Genomic DNA, 21,804 nt, shown 5'->3' with positions numbered 1-21,804 from the left:
TAAAAATGCACAAAGTTTTCTGTAAGGGGTAGGTGTAGGTGTAGGGTTGGTGTAGGGCAGTAGAAAATACGGTCTGTACAATAGAAAAACCATTACGCCTATGGAGAGTCCCCACAAGGATAGCAAACCAGACATGTGTGTGTGTGTGTGTGTGTGTGTCAAGAGATTGACACAACAACAAAAAATCAGCAGAATATGCAAAAACAATGTCAAGTCAACTTTATTTCTATAGCGCTTCATACAGATGTTTTTATACAAAACAGCTTCACAGTATTAAACGGAAGTAACAGAATCTATGATGCAAACTTCAAAAATGAGGCAAAATATAATTCAGCTGTAAAGCTGCTCTAAAAATAAAAAAAGAAAATAAAAAGAAAATAGTGTCATTATTCAGCTCAAGTCAGTTCAGTGATTCAGTTCATCAATTATAAAACGAGTTCAATTAAAAAATGGTAAATACATCACAGAAAATCTAACCTTTAACCCTCAAAAACATTCGGGTCCATTTTGAGGGAATAAATAGTAAGGGAATTAAATGATAAGGAAATGAAACTTGCAAATGCTTTAAGACCCTTAAAATACACAGCGGGTTTTTTTCATATTTTTTACAGTTATTTTTAAAGAGATATAACCTTAAAAAAAATATTTGGGTAATTTTGGACCCGGGTATGTATGGATACAATTAGGCGTCACAAATACTTTTGTAAAATTATCTATAAGTTATATTAGTGTCACAAAAATATTGCAAAATATATGTAGCCTTTTCCCCACATCTCACACAGTTTTGAAACTGATTTTTTTTTTTTAAATTGCATTAAAATTAAATGTATGAAATTTTGAAATCTGAAATTGAACATTGTAATTGAACATTTTTTTGTAATAAATATGTAGGTTTCGTAAATTTGGACAGTTTTGAGCAATCATGAGTTAAACTCAAAGGAATTGAATTAAATTCCATTGATTCCTATAGGGTTAATATACTGGTCCACAGATTAAATGTTCTTATAAATTTCATACAAAGATATATTCAAATAAAATTTCTCATTAGTATTGGGGAAAAATGGTTTTAGATAAATAATATTATGGTTTTATAAAATAATGATACTTCAGGTCCAAACGGACAATAGTATACAGATTTTGAATGCAATATGAGGGTTACGTTTGAAAAGCATAAAAATGCATGTACAAGATTATATTTTCAGTGGCATCACAGCACTGACCCGAAATAATAAAATAAGATACTTATCCAAAACACCTGTGATGTGGGCCTAAACTGGCCTATTTCAGGTGCAAAAAGTGTTATTTTTTCTACTTAGAAGATACATGTTTTATCAAAAGGACGATTCAACTTAAAATGCAAATCAGTAGATGGCACTATATTTCATAGTGACTTGTCATTTTCTCTCTTTACCTAGAAGAGCACCTCTGTTGTTGTACATGTTTACTTTAGGTGGACCGTCCGAACTGCTTTTGTGGCTTGTGAAATCAAAAGCGAAGTCGCATATGCAGACGTCATGGCTCTTTTAAACGTAGCACACGTGACAAACTTTTGATGAGCGTTTACCCTATTGTGCTCTTTCTGTTTCTCTCTTTCTCTCACACACACCCAGTCATGGACACACAACATATCCAAAGAGAAAGAGTTTCTCCAAAAGCTGGTGAAGGTGGGCGTTATTCAGGACCTGACCAATGGGATCTGACGTCACGTCCCCCGTCATGCAGCGGATAGATAGTATTCACCATATGACTGGTGACCGGCATCCCAGCCGATGGACTCACACTAACACGAGCCGTCAAACGTCTAAAGATGTATGAGCCAATCACATGATGCAGCCGGAGGAAGTGACCTCACCTCATATGCTGGAAGGTGTCCATGGCAACCTCACCTCAAACATGGTAATGCTTGTTTTAAGATGTCACGAAGGCGAGAAAGAGTCCGTCCCTGTGTGCCATGACGTCCGACAGAGACTGGAAACTTCCTGCTTTCTCCTGCTTTTTTACTCCACTGTATTCAGTATTTATTACACAGTATTTTAATCACCGTCATTAAGATGCTTTATTTTTTAAGCTGAGTCAGCTTGAATGCTTTATTACTGTTCTCTTCAATCTCAGGCTATGCACAAGAGCACACAACAAATGATTGTCACTGTTAATTTTCTTCTGCTCTTCTGACGTGTGCCATTAAAACCAATCAGCATCCGCTTGTTTCCTGCACCTTGCACATGTATATCCCTCTCTGTGTATAACCAGATCAAGAGACAAGGTGGATTAAAGTATTATCAAGATTTCTACATTCAGTCTGAAATGGGCTTTTCATTTGAACTGTCAATTGATGTGTAAGGGGCCGTTCACACAGAACGCGTATTTCCATTTAAATGCGCTACTTTTCCATGTTTTTCAATGTAAACGCGCTAGATGGACATGTATGGCCGTCTCGCACATGAGCGCCACGTTTTTAAGACGCTGTGTCAAGTTAAAAGAATTTCAACTTTTACATGCAGTGCCGCTCATCAATGTCAGTTCCAAAACAGTGGACCAATCAGAAGACCTTGGAGGCGGGGCAAGCGTTGCACGCTTTTGTTTACAGTAGCAAGTTGGCATGGAAACTGTTGTATTTGATGGCAACATGGCGGAAGAGGCGTTCTGCACTGCGCTTTTAAAAAAAAAACGTTCCTGAGCGCTGCGTCTCGCGTTTTAGATGCAAAGATGCATTCTGTGTGAACGGCCCCCTAATAATGCATAAGAATTGTATGTTATAGTAGACCTTCAGTGAGTGCTGTGTTAGTAGCAAATAACATTTGTTGGTACCAATACAAGTCAAATTACATGATTCTCTATACCATTGTTGATACCACCTATAAAACAAGTATTTTAATAAGTAAACTAAAATAATGACATGTAAATAAAGTAAATTTTATTTCACATTTTTGAAGTACTATCTTTTCTACAGCTTTTCTCTATAGGGTAATTGATTTTAATGGACCTATTGTGAGCTACAAGGTTGTTAATTGATCATACATTACCCATGATTCTGCAAAGAAATCAAAAGAATTGAATATATCCCTGTTGAAAAAAGCAGCATATGCTGGTTAGGGATGTTTTGAAGCATGGCTGCTGGTTTAAGCTGGTCCTGAGCAGGAGCTAGTTGCTTAGGACCAGCACAAGACCAGCTCAAACCAGCAGCCGTGCTTCAAAACATCCCTAACCAGCATATGCTGCTTTTTTCAACAGGCATATGCATATTTTGCAATAAATGTTAAAAATATTTTTATGTATTAAATCAACAACTTTAAGTTAGTAGGTTTATATTTATAAAACTATTATAATAGTTTTATTTTTAAAGCACTTTTATTTAGTTTATTTATAGTATAGCACTTTTATTTATATAATAGCTTTTATGCACTTGCAGATTGTTTCAAAGCTGCTTCACATTAATAGAGGAAAATAAGAGTGTTAATGTTGTAAAATTGGTTATGAATCTCATTTTATCTATAAAGCAGCTCTACAGAAAACATAGTGTTATTCAGCTCGAGTCAGTTCAGTGTTGATACAGTTCAATAACTGGGTCTGTTGCAAACTTAGGGTGCTTTCACACTAGCACTTTTGGTGCGCACCCGGGTTCTATTGACGTCAGAGTTCGGTTCATTTGGATGATGTGAACGCTGTCTTCCGAACTCGGGTGCGCACAAGCGAACCATACCCGAGTCCGCTTAAAAAAGGGTGGTCTGGGGTACGGTTCATGTGAACTCCGGTACGGTTCGCTGCTGATGTGAACGCAATCGTACCAAATCACGGAAGTGAACTGCTATTAATGACGTATTATTTGATAAAAATGTGTGTGTTTCACTCACTTTCCTGACACGCTGCAAACAGAGAGCTGTATGTCTCATTTCTGTTCGCCTTCAGCGTTTTTAGAGCATTTGCAGTACATTCGTAAGACAGATGTAAGTGCCGTTATGTACCCAAGCTTTGTAAACAAAACGAACGGTTCAAAACGTAAATATATAAAAGTGCAGAGAGCAATGTTATGCATTTGCCGCCTTCACCTGCGCCGTCGTTACTAAGCAACGGGGTAAACAGCTGCTGGCTTGATGACGCAAACGGACCGCGGTTCGGACCCAAATAATAATAATATGAACGCAGTCCAGCGGGGGCAGGAGGGAGCAATCGAACTCGGGTTCGGACCCAGGCAAGCGAACCAAGTGTGAAAGTAGTGTCATTATCTTGCTCAATTCAGTTAAAAATAGTCAAAATCAGTTTGATTATATCGTTCGCGATGATTCATGGGATTGTAGTTATTTCCCTGATTGAAGTCGTCGAGTACACAGTCTTGTACCTTTGTCTTTTGCCTGATTTTCACATGCTTTTTTTGCTTCAAATCAAAGTTTGTTTCACCTCATGGTGGGTTGGTTTGATTCAGTTGGTTGGTCTGGTTTATGGCTTGTAACGAAGGCTTTTTCTAAAAAAATCCCCTATTGGAAAAATACTTCCAGCACCAAGGCTGCTAACAAATTGGATAGGCATTAATGCACTCTATTAGTATTTAGAAAAGGCAAGCTTTGCCACTCTTTCAGCACTGGTTACGCTTCTCGACCAATCAGATTCGAGAACTGGATCTAACTGCTTTATATAACAGTATATTACTCATCTAAACACATTTGTCATTGACTTGTGTTCATTCTACTGTTACATGATTGAAAAACATCAGCACCTGTTTATGGAAAGCTCATGTTTAGCATTTAAACTTCCACCTGATCAACCTGCCTTTTTTTTTTTTGGTGAAACAGACAGTTGGATGTTTATGTGTGCGGCGGAAGCAAACACTCCAGCTGCTTGTCTCATGACTCACAACGGCGCTGGGGGTTTTTCAGGGTCCTTGTGCCAAAAGGTTAATGGAAGTATTAGGAATTTTTTAAGAGTCCGTGCCGTCAAGTGCTGTTCCTGGAAATCCTTCTGTTTGGCTTCTGAAACCAGTACTGTTCCAGACGGTCTGGATTCATAATCCACCTCTTTTCCTTTTTTTTTTTTCTTTTTTTTTGTGTGGCATGACGTTCTGCTCCAGGCTGTTCAGAATCATGTAGCGACATATCAGAATATGATTATAGTTTTTCATGTGTGGTGCATCAGATGTGCGTCTAGTGGGTAAAGGTTTGTCTACTGTGTGTTTAACTGTGTTCACCTGCTGGTTTAACTGAGGCTTTGAATCCAAAGACTCGTTCAGCACAAACACAATGGGTCTTGATCAAGGACATAATGATAAAAGATTGAACCAGCAACCTACTAGTTACCAGACTAGTTACAGAGGATTACTCTAAATCAGTGGAAGAAATTAGCTGTTATGTTTTGAAGTAATATTGGCATTCTGGATTTGATTTCCCGTGTGTTTTTATGTTTTAATTTTAAGATGGTGCGTTTATTTTTGTAACACTGAAATATTTTTGGTCAGTTAGTTTACGCAAGTTCTCAACCTGATTATTTTGACAATTGAAATTTATGACCTCTTATCCACAAAATGGAATCAACTTTAATAGTTTATGAATTTTTTACACTACTATTCAAAAGTTTGGTGTTGGAACGATTTTTAAATGTTTTTCGAGATTTTTTAATGTTTTTCAAAGTCTCTTCTGCTCACCAAGGCTGCATGTATTTTATCAAAAATACAGTAAAATGCTGAAATATTACAGTTTAATACAACTGTTTTCTATTTTTAATATATTGTCAAATGTAATTTATTCCTGTGATCAACACTGAATTTTCAGCATCATTACTCCAGTCTTCAGTGTCACATGATCCCAAGAAACATTTCTGATTATTATCAATGTTGAAAACGTTTTGTAAATACGGTAATACATTTCTTTCTGTATTTTTTGATGAATACAAAGTTCAAAAGAACAGCATTTATTTGAAATAGAAATGTTTTATAATGTTATAAATGTGTTTACTGTCAGTTTTGATCAATTTAAAGCATCCTTACTGATTTTTTTATTTTATTTATGTTTTTATTTTTAATTTATGTATGCATTTATTTTATTTATTTATTGGAAAAATATCTGAATGGTAGTGTATATGGGATTTTAAAAAATTCAGGATTTTGTTTTAGAGCTATTTTTCCCCTTACATTTTCAAATTGAAGTGCATTACTGTCACTTTCGGTGGCATTTTCCTGCTGGAGAAGTATAAACAGTGCTCAAATATAATGCTGAGTTAATGAAATCTTGGGTTAAAAGACTTTTAATAGCATCTTCAGTTGGGTTATAGTGAATCATGCCTTGTAGTTTTGAGGTTATCAGCTATGAGACGAATAAAGGAACCAAAAGAACTAAACTCCTTCATTTATATCCTCCTTCCAAGTGTTTTTCACAAACACTGCCCTTGAGATTCTTTCAAGCTTGTAACATTTTCATTGATACAGTGACCAGACGACTGGGTGCTTCGTAGCTGAATGTACACTGGAAAGAAACCTGTTAAATTTACAGTAAAGAACTGGCAGAAATCCACTATAAAAACAGCATTTTTTTAATGTTTGTTTATGTTATTAAGGAACGTTATAAAGTGTTACCAGATGTCTTTTAATCGCCGTGTTAACAGTGAAATCTGGAATGTAAATCTTGCGAACTTTGCGGCTGTGTGGTGTTCAGGGCCGCACGATGGGATGCCACGCTCCTCACGGCCAACGGTTAATGTGCTCGGAGTGCAGTGAACAGATTTAGAAAGTAGTGTGAGATCACAGACAGTTGAGCTATGGACACAACGGGCAGGTGTCTCCTATTTAAAGACAATCCTTGACCTGGTTGTACGCCGCGGGATGAGGGTGCAGCGAGGTTTGGGAGCTGGAGAAGTGAATGGAGGGCTGGAACAGGTGCGTCTGTCCATGTAGGTGGGCCTTCGTGACACGGCTGTGATGGAGAGGTCACATCCTGACGGCTTCACACTCGGCAGAACAGAGTCGAGCAGGGTTTGGTTACAGTCGCACTGAAGGCCAGTGTGTGCCGTGTTTCTGAGCTCCGCCTGTGAAGAATCACTCCGCTTTGGCTTTATTCTTCCCGACAGGTCATCCACTCACACCCTTTCTTTTAAAGTCCAACAGAAAACACAGCTAGGGCAGTTTCCGCACCATCAAATGGAGCAGTTTAATGCCCTCACGCTCAATAAGAGTTCAAGCAGTACAAAGAGTTTAAATGTGGATTGTGCTTCCTAGAGCAGGGGTTTTCAAAATAATGCATTTCTTTAATATGACTTAAGATATTGAACACATTTAATGCACGTTATTTATCACGTTTAACTAATTTGATATTGCTGTTTCATTTTACTTTCTAGAGACTGGCTGGAAATCAGATTAATTGTGAATATTCTATGCAGATTTGGATTCTTGAGACACTTTGCGGTTGTAAAAACATCCATATTTAATGTGATTCTGTGCACATGTGTGAACTTAAGGAGAACTCACTTCATACATCCAATAGAAATCACAAAAAAACCCCAGCTGATTAAAAGATGAATGCAAAAAATGAAGACGAGTTAGTGAAGAGAAAAGATCCTACAGCATGTAAGTGCACATGACAGCCCTAGTTGTAAAAAAAAAAGAATATTTATTTAATAATCAGAATCAGAATGAGCTTTTTTCGCCAAGTGTGTGCAAACACACAAGAAATGTGTTGTTTTTAGGAGCTCTTGGTATAAACACATATATGACAAGAGAACAGAAAGAACATTTAAATAAGTAAGACTAAGGAAAAAAACTAAAAATAAACAATAATAATAATAATAATGTGGTAAAAACTGGAACAGAAGATTTATGTACAGATTTGTGAATTTTTTACTGTATAATAGTTTAATAAAATAATGTTTTAAATATTACAAAAATGTTAGTAATAGTGAACAGGAAAAATATACAGCTTAATAAACCAAATGTTTTCCAGATAATGTTTTAATGATTTTCTTTATTAGATTATAAAAGTCAACAATATATTAAATAAAAGGCAATAATTAAATATAAGGCGGAGGGGGGAAATAGTATTTTTCTCACATGTTATAAATGCACTGTAAAAATGCTGCTGCAATTACTCAAAACAACTTTGAAATAGTTGAAATAACTTAAATATCCCAAATGAACTAAACTTACAGTTCAATAATGACAACTCTCTGAAGATTTTAGCATGGTGATGGATATGACAATGTTAATGCATTTGGTCTTGGCGGAACAGATCTGCTACACTGCTGCTGAATTGCTGCTGCTGTTGGTTATTGCTGTAGTTGTAGATTATTGCTGCTGCTGCAAGCAAGTACAGGAACTTGCTACTGCCAATGCATATGGTGATACGGTGCCGTGAGTATTTAAGACATGCTGCTGCTGCACAAATAGCATATTAAAATAACCCGTAGCTGATCTATACAGGTGGAGCTGGGGAAGGTGGAGGGTTTCAGAGAAACTCTGAAAGTGCGCTGCAGGAATCTCAAGTGAGTGCTAGCCAGCCATATAAATGCAAGGCAGTACGCTCATTGGCTGCATATGCAGCATGAACCAATCAGCTTGTGCCAAGTCGTTTAACTCTCTGAATATCATCAGTTACGTTAACACACCGTCAGAATGCGCCATCTAGAGTTTCATGACTGAACTATATATTTTTAAGTCAAGCACGAACGCTTACTTTTTAAAGTTGAAACCACACATTATTACTTATTCTAATGTTGTGATAACTAATCGCAGCAGTCATTTTTTACAGTGTGGGCCTTCTTACGTGAAAAAACTGTGTATGAACTAACATTATTATATTTTAGTACACTGTAAAAAATGATTTTGGACTTGTAAATGAAGTAAATATTTTTTTTATATAGGTTTACAAGAAAATACCGTTTCAGTCTTTCATCTTCAAAATGTCATGTTTCATTCAATGTGTTACATCTGTCTCTGTTTCTTTCAGTCATTGCCTCAATCCTCATGTCACTTCCATTCCTTTCATTTAATTTTCGAGACTCTCATCCTGAAGCAGAGCCCTTGTGATTGGTCCATCTTAATGGTGTTTAATTTTGTCCGAATGTTCTCTGTAAAGCTACACCATGTACTTGTACCTCGAGAGAAGGACGGATCTGATGTGGAAGATAAAGCTTTTGAGTTTGAGGCCCTTCTGGGAAGTGTGTGTGTGTGTGTGTGTGTGTGTGTGTTTACCTCAGAGTCAAGCATCCTCTCTATGTGCTGCTGCATTCTCTGGCTGGAAACACTAAATATAAACTCAAGCGCTGTTTACTATAACCTCTTAGTTTATAGTTTGTCTTAAAGAGGTCAGCATGTGCTGTTTTCCAACCTGAACGGCCGTTCCTTCAATAGTTCACTTTCTACTGCTGGTTTATGGTCTGTATGTTTTTGTAACAATCTCAGCTTCACATCTCATTCACAACTGTGTTGAACTAAATGTTTTTGATTTGTGGGTTTTATTAACATTATGAGCGGTGTTTGCTAAGACTCAATGATACTAAAATAACACTGGAATAAACCCATAACTCCATAATGATAACTAAATAAAACAAAAAAAATAACCGTAAAGTATTAACTTTAGCATGTAACTCATCCTGGAGCATTTGTTCTCCAGACATGAATGATTCCTCAAGTCGAGTGTTTTGTTGAGGAGAGCTGTGCTGTTACTTTACTAACCAGAAGACGGATCAAACTGCTAGTCTTGTCTCCTGCAGTGGAGCGGCTTGGAGGAGTGATTTAGCAGCTTGACCTGATCCACAGGAGTCTGATCCTGAAACCGTGGGCCTGCAGTGACCACCCAGGACCCCCAGCGCTCTTCTGCATGCGGGGCTCAGGAGGTCAGTCTGTGATGAGCGCAGTCTCGTTCTGACCCATTGTTTTCTCGTTCCGCTCAAGAACTTCCTCATAATAGACAGCAGAGTGAGAGCCGGTCTCAGCAGGACGTCTGGACACACATGAAGGACAGAGCGACTCGGGGCAGAGGTCAGGTTCTGGGCCACCCTCAATCCTGTGGTGATGTCATTTTGAATTTTCTGACAAAAGTAAGCTATTTTCTGTGAATATGCGAGACTTCTGACTCATTCGCCGCTATAGGTATAACTAGGAATAACTAGAAGAATAACAGTGCAGTAAATGGTCAAATTATTTGCACTACAAACCAGTGTTTATGATTACGGCAATACATTAAAATAATATGGTCACAAATACCAGTTTGCAATATCAAGCAGCTTAAATAACTGAAAGCAAAGCCTCACACGTTCAAGTTCCAAACATACAGCCAAAAATAATAATAATAATTAAAAAATAAAAAATATCAAAATATATTTTAAATATATGTTGTAAATGATGAATCTGAATAAAATTATATATATATATATATATATATATATACCGGTATATACACACACACACACACACACATATAATATTTTGTGTTACCCATGACAAGCAAGTGCCTAGAAAAAATACAAAAATAATTTAATTGAAGAAAATTTGACTACAGTAATCACAAATATATATATATATACACACATACATATACTTATTTATTTTTATATATATATATATATATATATATATATACCGGTATATACACACACACACACACACACATATAATATTTTTATAATTTAATAATTAATTTAATACATTTTTTATAATTTAAATGTTTTTTTTGGAACATTGTAAAGTATGTTTCTTGCTTTTTTTATTCAAATGTTTTATGTTCCAAGGTTATTATAATCAAAATTATTTAAAAATTACTTAAAAGTAAACGTTGACTGAAATAAAATAAAATATTTTTTTAAATTCTCATTTCTCATATTAATTTTGTTTAACTTGATGTACTAAAATATGTCAAAATAAAAATGAATTAAATAAAAATTATATAAACAACTAAAAATGTAAAAAAATACAACAACAAAATTACGAATTCTTTAACTAAAATTAAAAATATATTTCAAAATAGATTCAAAATATTAATAAAAATGACAAGTATCTCAATAATACTAATTGAAATGCACGGATGGCAAAATATATTTTTAAATGCTTTTAAAAAAATACATTTATATTTTTATAATATATTTTCAAAAATACACCAAAACTGGCCCAAAAATATATTGGAAATATATATATAATTTATTATTTTTTTTTTGTATATTTTTAAATATATTTGAAAATATATATGTTTGTCATATAGGCCGGTCTTACGTTAAAAATAAGGTGTATAGACCTCGTCAGTCCACATCAAGTGCTCTCTTTGGGCTCGAGCCATAGTGTGCTTTAGATTGATGGCGTTGGTCAACACATGCAATTTCATACTGGCTCAGACAGAGCATATCTCATATGTTATTTATTTCCCTAGCCATTTATTAATGTAAATTATTCCTTCATTGCCCTGATTAAATATCAGCTCACAAGAGTAAAAAGAGTGTAAAATTCTGGCTCCTAATGTTGGCACACTTTGTCAAAATATACCAAATCTAAGGACTTTCTTGTGGAAAAACAGCATGCTTTTTGTTTTAATTAGTTTGATGTTATCCAGACTAGTCTTTTTTAGGAGAACTTTGTGTAGCAGGAATTGTGCAAACACGCAGTCTGGCTTCCTGAGCGAGCTCCGCTCCATCACATCTGTCTGAACGCGGCTCGGCTCCGGCTCTGTGATCGCACTACGGGGACCGAGTTTCCCTCACACTCGGAGATCTTACAAGCGAAGCGCTTTGTTTTCGCAGCTGAAGAGCGTATCCTTGAATATATATCACTTTGACAGAAGCCGACCGGAGTGAATGAGTATTGAAATCAAATCATATTCGTCATTAGTCCGTTTTCACGGTCTGCTTTATTGTTAGAGACAGCGCTCGGGAACATGCAGTGTGAAACCAGCCAGCAGCTGCTTTTCATTCAAAGCCACTTCAGTTACTGCTCTTCATTAGATTATCACTTAAATGAACAAAGTAGAAATGTCTTTGAATTATGTATCAGTGTCAAACCAAGTTGCATTTGTTTAAATGAATAACAGCACAAAACTGTTCCTGCAAAACATTTCTTGAAGAGAAGTTTGCTAGTTAAAATGGATAAAAACAGTACTGTTTAACTTGTAGATTTGGATGTATTGGGACACTTTGCAATTGTGCAACGTCCATAGTTAATGTGATCCTCTACACCTGCATGAACTTGAGGAGAACTGACTTCATCCATAAAAAAAAACAGTTGATTAAAAGAGCAAAAATGAAGAAGAAAAGTGAAGTTTGTGAAGAGAAAAGATCATGCAGCATGGTTTGAGATTTTCTAGCTGCAGTGACATTCAGACATATTTTTAAATATTTGATTAGACATATAGACATTTCTTGGGTGACTAGTGAACTACTAGGGTGTCAACAATATTTAATTTTAATAATATATTAATATATTTTATTTATTATTATTTTATTTTAAGTGTTATTTGTGTCCAAAAATATTGTATTTTATTTTATTCGAAAATGTTTGATTATAGACATTTCTATGAAGACTAGTGTGAAAAAAATTATTCTACTTATTTTTAGTAAAAAAAATCTGTGCGTCTGTGTGTGTGTGTGTGTGCGCGCGCACGTGCGTCTGTGTGTGTGTGTGTTTGTGTCTGTGCCTGTGCGTCTGCGTGTGTCTGTGTCTGTGTGTCTGTGTCTGTGTGTGTCTGTGTGTGTAAGTGAAAAACAAGAATCCCTACTGAGTGTCATACAGCACAGGACACAGTGTGTCCATCTTAAGGTCTTGTGTCTGGGCTCCTGACAGTCTCCTCCTTGTTTGAAACTGTTGCCGATGTTTGGACTTCTGGTAAAAATAGTTTGCGTGTTACTTTCAGGATACACCTAATATATGTGTGACTCATTGTAATCATTTTCATCAACTTCCAAGCAATCATATAGGATCATCCGGGCATCAACATGGTGAGTTTTGCATGGGCAGACATCACTCATTTTATTTGTATTATTCATAATGCAGAGGCTTTCTTATCCAAAGCAATGCATTGCCACTTATAGTAGTTTATGAATCACCTCTTCAAAGATTTGAACCTGTAACCTTTGGATTATCAGCCCACATCTTTAACCACTTAGCCACAGCACCTCATTTACACCCTGACAGAGGGTTTCCATCAGTACCCAGCGAGACATCAGGTCAAGCTTCGCCCGAGGAAGGTATTTTAATCCTCTTTCTCTGTCTGTTTCAGATGGCATGGGCATTTGCTCCGCAGACGCGCGCACACACACACACACACACACACACACACCATCTGAGAGCAGCTCAGAAAGCAGCGCAGAAGTGCTTGAGCTGCAGCCAATCTTGATAAACTCAGCCGTTCAGAAATCCCGCCTCAGTATTGTGGGAAAGTGTGTTGTTTGCTTACCTGTCAGTTATTCTATTAGTCTGAAATCTGGTGTTGATATCAAGCACGCTGATTTCTATTAGAGCCGTGAAGTGACGCAATCACAGATAAGAGAGCAGTTTCTGATTGAGCCAGAAAGCTTTGGTATTTGACCTTTAAATCAGAATGTCTCATTAATGTTTATTTAATATGCCACTGATTGATTAATATATTTTCTACCTTTATATTTTTGACCATATTTTTAAAATATACTTGAAAAATATAAATGTATTTTTTAAAGCATTTAATATATATATATATATATATATAACTATACTTATATGTAAACATATAATACATTTGAATAAAAATCAGCAAGGATTTTACAATGTCCCAAAAAATATTACAATCTTGTTTGTCAAGCACTTTGAGCTACAAGTGTTTTGCACATATTTGGTGCACATTTGATTAGTGATTTGAACAAACTCTCTAAGCCTAATTATTAAATTAATGTTTATTTAATATGCCACTGATTGATATAGTCACCACTGACAAGCTACTACTAAATATATTGTAGAAACTTACTGTAGTTTTCTGTAAAGCTGCTTTGCAAAGATTTGTATCGTGAAAAGCGCTATACAAATAAACTTGAATTGAATTGAACTGGTTTTAATTTTCTCTTTCATTTTCGTTGATCTTTGGCTGCCTAATTTTGCTATGACAATGTGCCAAATTGAAATATACTTTATTTATTTATTAAAAATGAATGGGTGTGAAACCTAAGACCTTTATGTAATCTTAAACCTTATAGGCCTATTAAAGACTATAATTACTATTAATTATAGTAATTACCGGTACTATATATACACACTACCGGTCAAAAGTTTGGGATCAGAACGATTTTTTATGTTTTTACAGGAGTTTCTTGTGCTCAACAAAAAGAAATAGAGTATGTAGGGACCAGGATTTTTTATCTAAATTGTGAGTTGGCTGTTTTTGACTAAGAGTAGTATGCATTTATCTTGCAACCAAGGAAAGTAACTCCGGCAACTGCACAGTAACTTATCTGAGCACTCAAATACACAGCAAATGCATTGCAGAACACTGGGAAATCTTTGTGGCAGCCACTCACATGTCCTTCTGTAACTGTACAAATCTACTTATTTTATCAAGTGAACCTGTAGAATAGAATAGAATAGAATAGAATAGAGCTCAATTACTCCAGTGTCTCGCCCAGGTGAGTGCGTTACCTGATCTTGCGTCTTTCACTCATCTACACTGCTGGCGACGCGACAGACTAGAACCCATTATAATCAGCGACGCGAGTGACGTAGGCACCCAATCGACCAATCAGAAGGCTCACATTATAATCAGTGGAACGCGGCGCGTTCCCTTGCGTCGTGGATTATAAGGGGAGCGCTGGAGTTTGTCGCGTCGCGTCGCTCGCTTGTAGCGTAACATGTGATAGGGGCTGGAATTTGACACCTCAGGGGTTCAAAACTCTCATGTGTTTATGGGACTTGATTTTGGCAGGGCTCCTGCGTTTAGAGCAGAGAGCGCGTCCTGAGGAGCTGAACGCGTCCGATCGTGCGTTTAAGGCGCATCTGGGTCAGTCAAGACAACCCTAGGCTATCTGGACGCTCTGGACGCAATTTTATGTGAAAAACGTGGATGTTCAGAATTATGCTTCATCACTACAGGGAGAGGGCCAGAGGAAACATTTTAAGGAATACGTTTTCATTATCTGTGGATTATTTTCACTTGTCCGTTTCTTAATTTATTTCACTCAAGTCCATGACAGGAGAGGTCGATCAGGACAGAAAAGGTAGGTTTCTTTTCTTTTCTTTTCTTTAATGTCTTTAGATATTTAATTTGCATCATGTTATATAGTAAGGCAGTGGTCTAAAGTTTGCGTGTTTGAACTTTTAGCATAATTACTACATTTACACACACACAAACACAGACATAATTTATATATGTATATATTTATGTCGGCAGAACCTTTCTTATTGTGGCGCTTATTACAAAAAATGCATGTATTTTTTTTCAAGTCAGATTTATTTTCGATAATAAAAAAAGTGTATGTATTTGTAACTTATAGCTATTAATATGTAATATAATGTTCTTGCTTTAAGTGTTGCTGCTAAGCCCTCAAAAAAAAAATCAGAAATAATTTGTCATTTGCCACAGAGTATTCGATTCGATTAAAATGTAACCTTTTTAAAAATATGGTTATGTGTAACCTTATTAAATATAACGTGTAACTTGTCTTTTAAAATAGCATGAGTTCTTGGACTTTGATTGTTTTTGTTCTTCTAAATTTCCCCTTTCCTTTAAAATGTCCTTTTTCTTGATAAAACCGCATAAATATGCATGTTATTGTTGGATCTGTTGAAAGATGGTTGATCCCCCAAAATGAAAGGAAAATAAAAGCTGCTTAACTGCTTGGCTTTCCTCAATCTCGTACAAACAGGTTGAAAGTGTACCTCAGAATACTTAATGAAGTGTATTCCTTTGCTTATTTGACAAGCTTTTCCCAGCTGACTGAGCTGATGATTGATTATGAGACTGACAGTAAGTGTGCTCCTGAAAGAGCTGTTTTCCTGTCTGGAAGGGATGAAATCTGGATACAGTTAGAAGAGAATCCCGGGACTGTTTTCTCCACTCTGGGGTCTTATTATGGCCATTTGTGTGGTCTCTTTAAGTCTTATATCTTGCTAAGAAGTCTCATATGCTATGTATATGTATGTAATTCTAAATTCTCAAGTCTATAAATTTGATCTCGGTTCTGGTTCAGGTGCATTGTCTTTTCCCCATCTTTTCTGTGCTGGAACAAATGCACACCACACCACTGCTGTCTCCTCTTGTAAATGTCTTTTTAAAAGATTTGGATCGGAATGTGCGAGATTCTTACGCAGAAACAGGCCCATATGTAGCATCCTATACCTATATCCCACCCATCTGGCTGAGTTGGTTGGCACGTTTGTTGAGCAGGTAACATTGCATTTCAGTATCAGATTGCAAACACTTCCAAATAGACTGCAGGCTACTCCCTTGTATACTGTAAAGCTTGGATCAAAATGATTAATTTATTTGTCTGTTGGCATGGTATTATGTGACTGAGGCAGCAGGGTAGACTGTGGAATTTCTCTCGGGTTATTTGTTATGTCATGTTGAAAGATTAAATAGCAGTGCTGCGGAGTCATTGGTGTGCTCTTTTTTTAAGATGCACAGCATATGGTGTTTTTTCACAGGGCACGTGATGTGCTTTATGGTGATGCTGCTAAATAGAGTTTGATGGAGTTTTGTGGAACCCCTGTATTATCATAGGTGGGTCTCTTTAGTTTATGACCTGCCATGTATTCATGATGAATACTGCGTTTTCCTGTTGCTGTGATAGATTGGGTGTGCTAACGCTCAAGTGTCTGAATCACACCTCCGTTAAGAGACACTAATGCAAGCGTCAAGCTCTTTTCAGTTTTACTGTCTACTGAAAGCTGTAATACTGTTTAATCACTTCCAAACTGTCTATTTTTGGAGAATCCCGCTCACCCGCAGTGGAGTTTCCTCCTAGTCACTGTTTACTTTAATGCTGGATCTTATAGTTCTCTCTTTTTTTATCATAAAAAAAGAAAACAAAAATGTCTTTCAAATCAGATATTGAATTAATATAAAATAATTCATTATTTTATTACTTTTTTAATAAAATAGTTTGAGAGGGTCAGATTCTTACATAAAATTAAATACCAGTTTTGCTCAGCCAGGTTTTTGATGTAAAGTCTGGTGCACATTATACGGCTTATTTTGGACAAGAACTGCAAGTTTATATGAAATAGAAGTATACCACAGTAATAGATCATTATGGAGAAATTAACTAAATGCACAGCAGAAAACAAAAACATTAAACAAAAGTTTATAGTAACACTTTACAATCAGGTTCATTAGTTAACATTTGTTAACTACTTTAGTTAACATGAACGGAGAATGAACAATACTTCTACAGCATTTAATAAATTTAGTACATGTTAATTTCAACATTTACTAATGCATTATTAAAATCAAAAGTTATTAGTTAATGCACTGTGAATTAACATTAACTAACAATGAACGACTGTATTTTCATTAACTAACTTATTTCACATGCATGGAATATGCAGGTTTGCTCATTCACATTTTACAGTTGCTACTAAGTGCCTCAATCAAAACCCATCAAGATTAGATGCTCCTAACCTGGAAAATGTTACCTATTCAGTGATCATTTCATCCTCAAAACCTTGTAAACATGATTTGGTTTCCAGGAGGACTTATAAATGAAACCTGTGTGCTCTTCCTCCCAGAAGTTAGATAAAGTGAAGTTTTCCAGATTAAGATGGTTTTATGTATGATTTTCAACAGATGGTCAGTAAACAGACTGTGAGCTAGACTAGTTAAAGACTAGTTAAATGCTAACTGCTTAGAAGGGAATTATACCAATGTGAACACAAGAACAATACATTTCATGCATTCTGACTTATAAACTTTATTTTTCTCTTATACCATTGTCTGTCTGAATACTCGATTCTGATTGGCTGGCAGATATGCATTAAGACTGTATAATGCACAGGTAGCTCCAAGTCAGTTTAATCACCGACACCGTTCTGTATTAATGTGCTGCTTTCATTGACACACACACAAACACACACAGAAACATTCACGAGTGCAGAAACTTGTTGTCAATGCTGCCCCGCCACTTTTATTAATAAAATAGTTTAGATACTGGATCGCTGCATTATATTCCTCAGCAAGGAGGTGTAACTGTTTAAGTAACTAAACTGAGCATCATTGTTTGTAGACAGAGACGCACAGATGCAGGTAATTCACTCAACAACTGTCATCTCTCTCTCTCTTTCTCTCTCTCGATCGTTCGTTCGTTCGTTCGCTCGATCGATCAATAATTAATTCAAATAAATATTATAATTTATTCATTCAAATGAATGTGATCTTACCGCACTATTTTATCTGTGTGTCTGATTTGAAGCGTAACTGATGAAAATAACCATCATTTTTACCCTTCCGGTCAAATATTGCTCTACAAACATAATTAACAGCTTTAACATGTCAATGCTGGAAAATAACCATGGTATAAGCGGTATAATGCACAGCTAGCTGTGCATTAAACAATTTTAATGCTCTCCGCAGAGACAACCACCCTCCATGTCGTGAGTTAAAATCGTTTAATGCACAGCTAGCCATGCATTATCCCATACATATATACAAATATTATTATATTAGTTATTATACTTATTATTATATTAATTATAATTATATATTATATGATGATTATATAATATATAATTAATTATAATTATTGTTTGTTTTGGCCAAAATTGTTTTCCCCTGAGAAATACCTCCCAATTATCACGTTTTCTGTAGCGTTTCAGACAGGATGACGTGTGCCATTAATCGAACTATGTACTATAACATGTAAAACGGGAACATGAAAGGAATATTCTAAAAGCAACTCATGTAAACACCATAATCATAATATTGGCTTATTTAGAGTAAGGTAAATAATTAGATTACTGATGTCCATGTAAACGTAGTCAGTGTCTCGAACTGTGCTCAGATTTAACAAGATGCCACTCAAAAGTCAGAGATCTCAATATGAGCTCAAACATTTCTCATCAGATTCTTCCAAAGACTAAATGAGCTGAGCCTTTTGCACATAATTTTTATTTTATTTTACTCATCTCTACACTCCGTATGTCAACTATTGACTCATTTTGTCTGTTTTTATTCATGTATTTCTCCTAATCTATACAACAGCAACATTTTATTGCAAACAAATGTTCCTCTGGGTAAGGATTTGAACCAGTAGGCCACTGTATAAAACAGGGATCCTCAAATCTGACCCACGAGGTCCACTTTCCTGCAGAGTTTAGCTCTAACCCTAATCAAATACACCTGAGCAAGCTAATCAATGTCTTCAGGATCATTAGAAAATCACAGGTAGGGGAGTTTGATCATGGTTGGAGTTAAACTCTGCAGCACATTGGCCATCCAGGGCAAGATTTGAGGAACCCTGATATAGAATGTAATTTTGAAGTAGCAGTGAACAGTGTATGAGTTTGTGCTTGTGTGCAGGATAGTTAGGAGTGAAAACGCATCGAGTTCACTCAGCCATGTGGAATGTTCTGTAATGTCATCAGAGTAAACAAATACAAACACTTTTCAGAATTCATCTCTTTCTCTTTTTCTCTTTCTGTCACTTCAGTTGGGCCCTCCAGTTGGGTCTTCATTATTCCCAATAACACACATTACCCACCCAGATTTCTCCTTTGGCTCCCATTTCTCCCTCTGACAGCTCGGACCCCACAGCGAACGCACACACACTGCTGAAAAGTGTTTCCTATCTGTTTCGCGCACACGCTGGATTTTATTATTTGCGAGATGTTTTTGATTCATCATGTCAGTGAGCAGGTTCATTTGTCTTAATGGAGCTGACAGATGTGTGTATCTGTATACACCACAGAGAAACAAGGAGATGAGAGATAGATGGTTGTGTGAGAGTGTGTGTGTTCGCAGCCGGACATCTGGTTCTCCGCTGTCACGCTCACACAGAAGTTTCTCAGTAGAGAATCAAAATTGTCCTTCCAATGCAGCTCATCTCTCTTAGTTCACAGACGGGCTTGTATAAAATATATACATCTCTGATCATCTCTCTGTCTGTCTTATTCACAACTGTAGATCCTTCAGAAGACTTGCCTGTAAAAAGCTCCCTGCCGTGATGCAAGGCTGTTGCTATGCGGTGCATAGGGCATTCTGGGTGGTTGCTAGGTGGTTACTTACTAGAACAAGTTAAAAGAGTTCATCTTCAAGTCTCTGTGATATTCTGGTCTCTATATGCCTTCAATATAAGGCTGTGGGCTTTAGTTAGCTGCTTTTAATGTTTTAAGGTGAAAAATTAAATTTTCGGTTCTCTTTTTTTTTTTTTTTTTTTTTTTTTTTTTTTTTTTTTTTAGAAAAAAAGAACACTTTCCCTCAAGAAGTTGCACACTTTTAAGTGTCAGAATTATAAATAAGCTGCACCACACATGCATTTTCATGTAGACATACACTAGCATGTCTACATGACTGTTTTATATTTGAATATATTGTAAAATGTAATTTATTCCTGTGATCAAAGCTGAATTTTCAGCATCATTACTCCAGTCTTCAGTGTCACATGATCTTCAGAAATCATTCTAATATGCTGATTTGCTGCTCAAGAAACATTTCTGATTATTATCAATGTTGAAAACAGTTGTGCTGCTTCATATTTTTGTGGAAACCGTGATTCTTTTTCTTTTTCAGGATTCTTTGATGAATAGAAAGTAAAAAAAAAAAAACAGCATTTAATTCAAATAGAATTCTTCTGTAATGTTTTAAATGTCTTTACTGTCACTTAATAAAAGTATTATTTTCTGGCAAAAACACTGACCAAATCTTTTGAACAATAGTGTGTTTGTTTAAGTTTTGCATTTGGTTTTGCACATGTTGCAAATACACTGGCTCCTTTACTTTGTCATGTAAACATGTTAAGTGGCTAATTTTTAATCCAGGTATTTTCATTGGATGAATGTGATTGGCACGTGCTGCACAGCATTAGCAGCTCAGTGTGACGCAGTCAAAACTAACAAAAGAGCAGCAATATATAAGTGCAAATGACAAGTCTCGGTTATATATATATATATATATATATATATGGAAATCTAGTTGTATATATGACCTTGTAAACCTATACAGTGGCCTCAGAAACTATTAGCACTATGAACAACACACATTTAAAAATGTCCGAATGAATGTCAAAGCATTTGATGATTGAACATCAGATCAGGTGTCTGTATCAAATACTGCAGGACTAACATCACTTTTCTTCATTATTTTTGTTCAGTGTGTTTGAATCAGCTGGTGTTTTGGTGATTTTTAATCAATATATGAAGTCAGTTCTCCTCAAGTTCTCACAGGTGTCCTAACAGAGGAAACCCAGATGATGAGAATCACATTAAATATGAGCATATCCAGGTATTTTCATTGGATGAATGTGATTGGCACGTGCTGCACAGCATTAGCAGCTCAGTGTGACGGTTTGAAACCAGACACATCATATCAGTTTCACAGTCCGTCTTTAAGCACGTTCTCTTTGATGTATGTCAGGAGGATGTTGACTTAGGTTTCTTATCGTTTGATTTTAATGGCATATTTGTTTTTAAAAAAAATATTCCTGTGTCATCAACATATTGCCACATCAAAACCCTTGTGGCTTACAGCGTGTTTTGACAACCTTTCGCAGTGATGAATGAAATGCTTTCTTAATTTGAAGTTGAAGGAAGTTGCTCAATGGTGAATCATCTCAAACTTATTTTCATCTTTTGATTGGGTGTAGGCGAGTGTCTTTGTGATTTACTGCTTTGTTACAAATGTTTAGTTATTGTAATAGTAATGTTTTAGTTATATATATATATATATATAAATT

At 35.9% G+C, this 21,804-nt stretch overlaps 2 protein-coding genes across 4 annotated transcripts in view; both read left to right on the top strand.

Annotated features, from left to right (window-relative positions):
- LOC107709084 (CMP-N-acetylneuraminate-beta-1,4-galactoside alpha-2,3-sialyltransferase-like) overlaps positions 1-2,530 on the top strand; it is a 44,082-nt gene extending 41,552 nt beyond the window's left edge. For all 3 annotated transcript variants that reach the window (XM_016513479.1, XM_016513480.1, XM_016513478.1), the window contains one exon: positions 1,611-2,530. In XM_016513479.1, coding sequence (XP_016368965.1) covers positions 1,611-1,700 — 90 coding nt within the window. In that variant the 3' untranslated portion in view covers positions 1,701-2,530. The remainder of the gene's footprint in view (positions 1-1,610) is intronic.
- A 12,529-nt stretch (positions 2,531-15,059) lies between these two features.
- LOC107709073 (neurturin-like) overlaps positions 15,060-21,804 on the top strand; it is a 20,131-nt gene continuing 13,386 nt past the window's right edge. Inside the window, exon 1 of the mRNA XM_016513462.1 lies at positions 15,060-15,135. Coding sequence (XP_016368948.1) covers positions 15,105-15,135 — 31 coding nt within the window. The 5' untranslated portion in view covers positions 15,060-15,104. The remainder of the gene's footprint in view (positions 15,136-21,804) is intronic.

Source organism: Sinocyclocheilus rhinocerous, unplaced genomic scaffold, assembly GCF_001515625.1.
Source record: "Sinocyclocheilus rhinocerous isolate Xijiao unplaced genomic scaffold, SAMN03320098_v1.1 scaffold835, whole genome shotgun sequence".
Lineage (NCBI taxonomy): Eukaryota > Metazoa > Chordata > Actinopteri > Cypriniformes > Cyprinidae > Sinocyclocheilus > Sinocyclocheilus rhinocerous.
The sequence above is the reverse complement of the archived record's forward strand: the minus strand, read 5'-3'. Positions and strand labels throughout refer to the sequence as shown.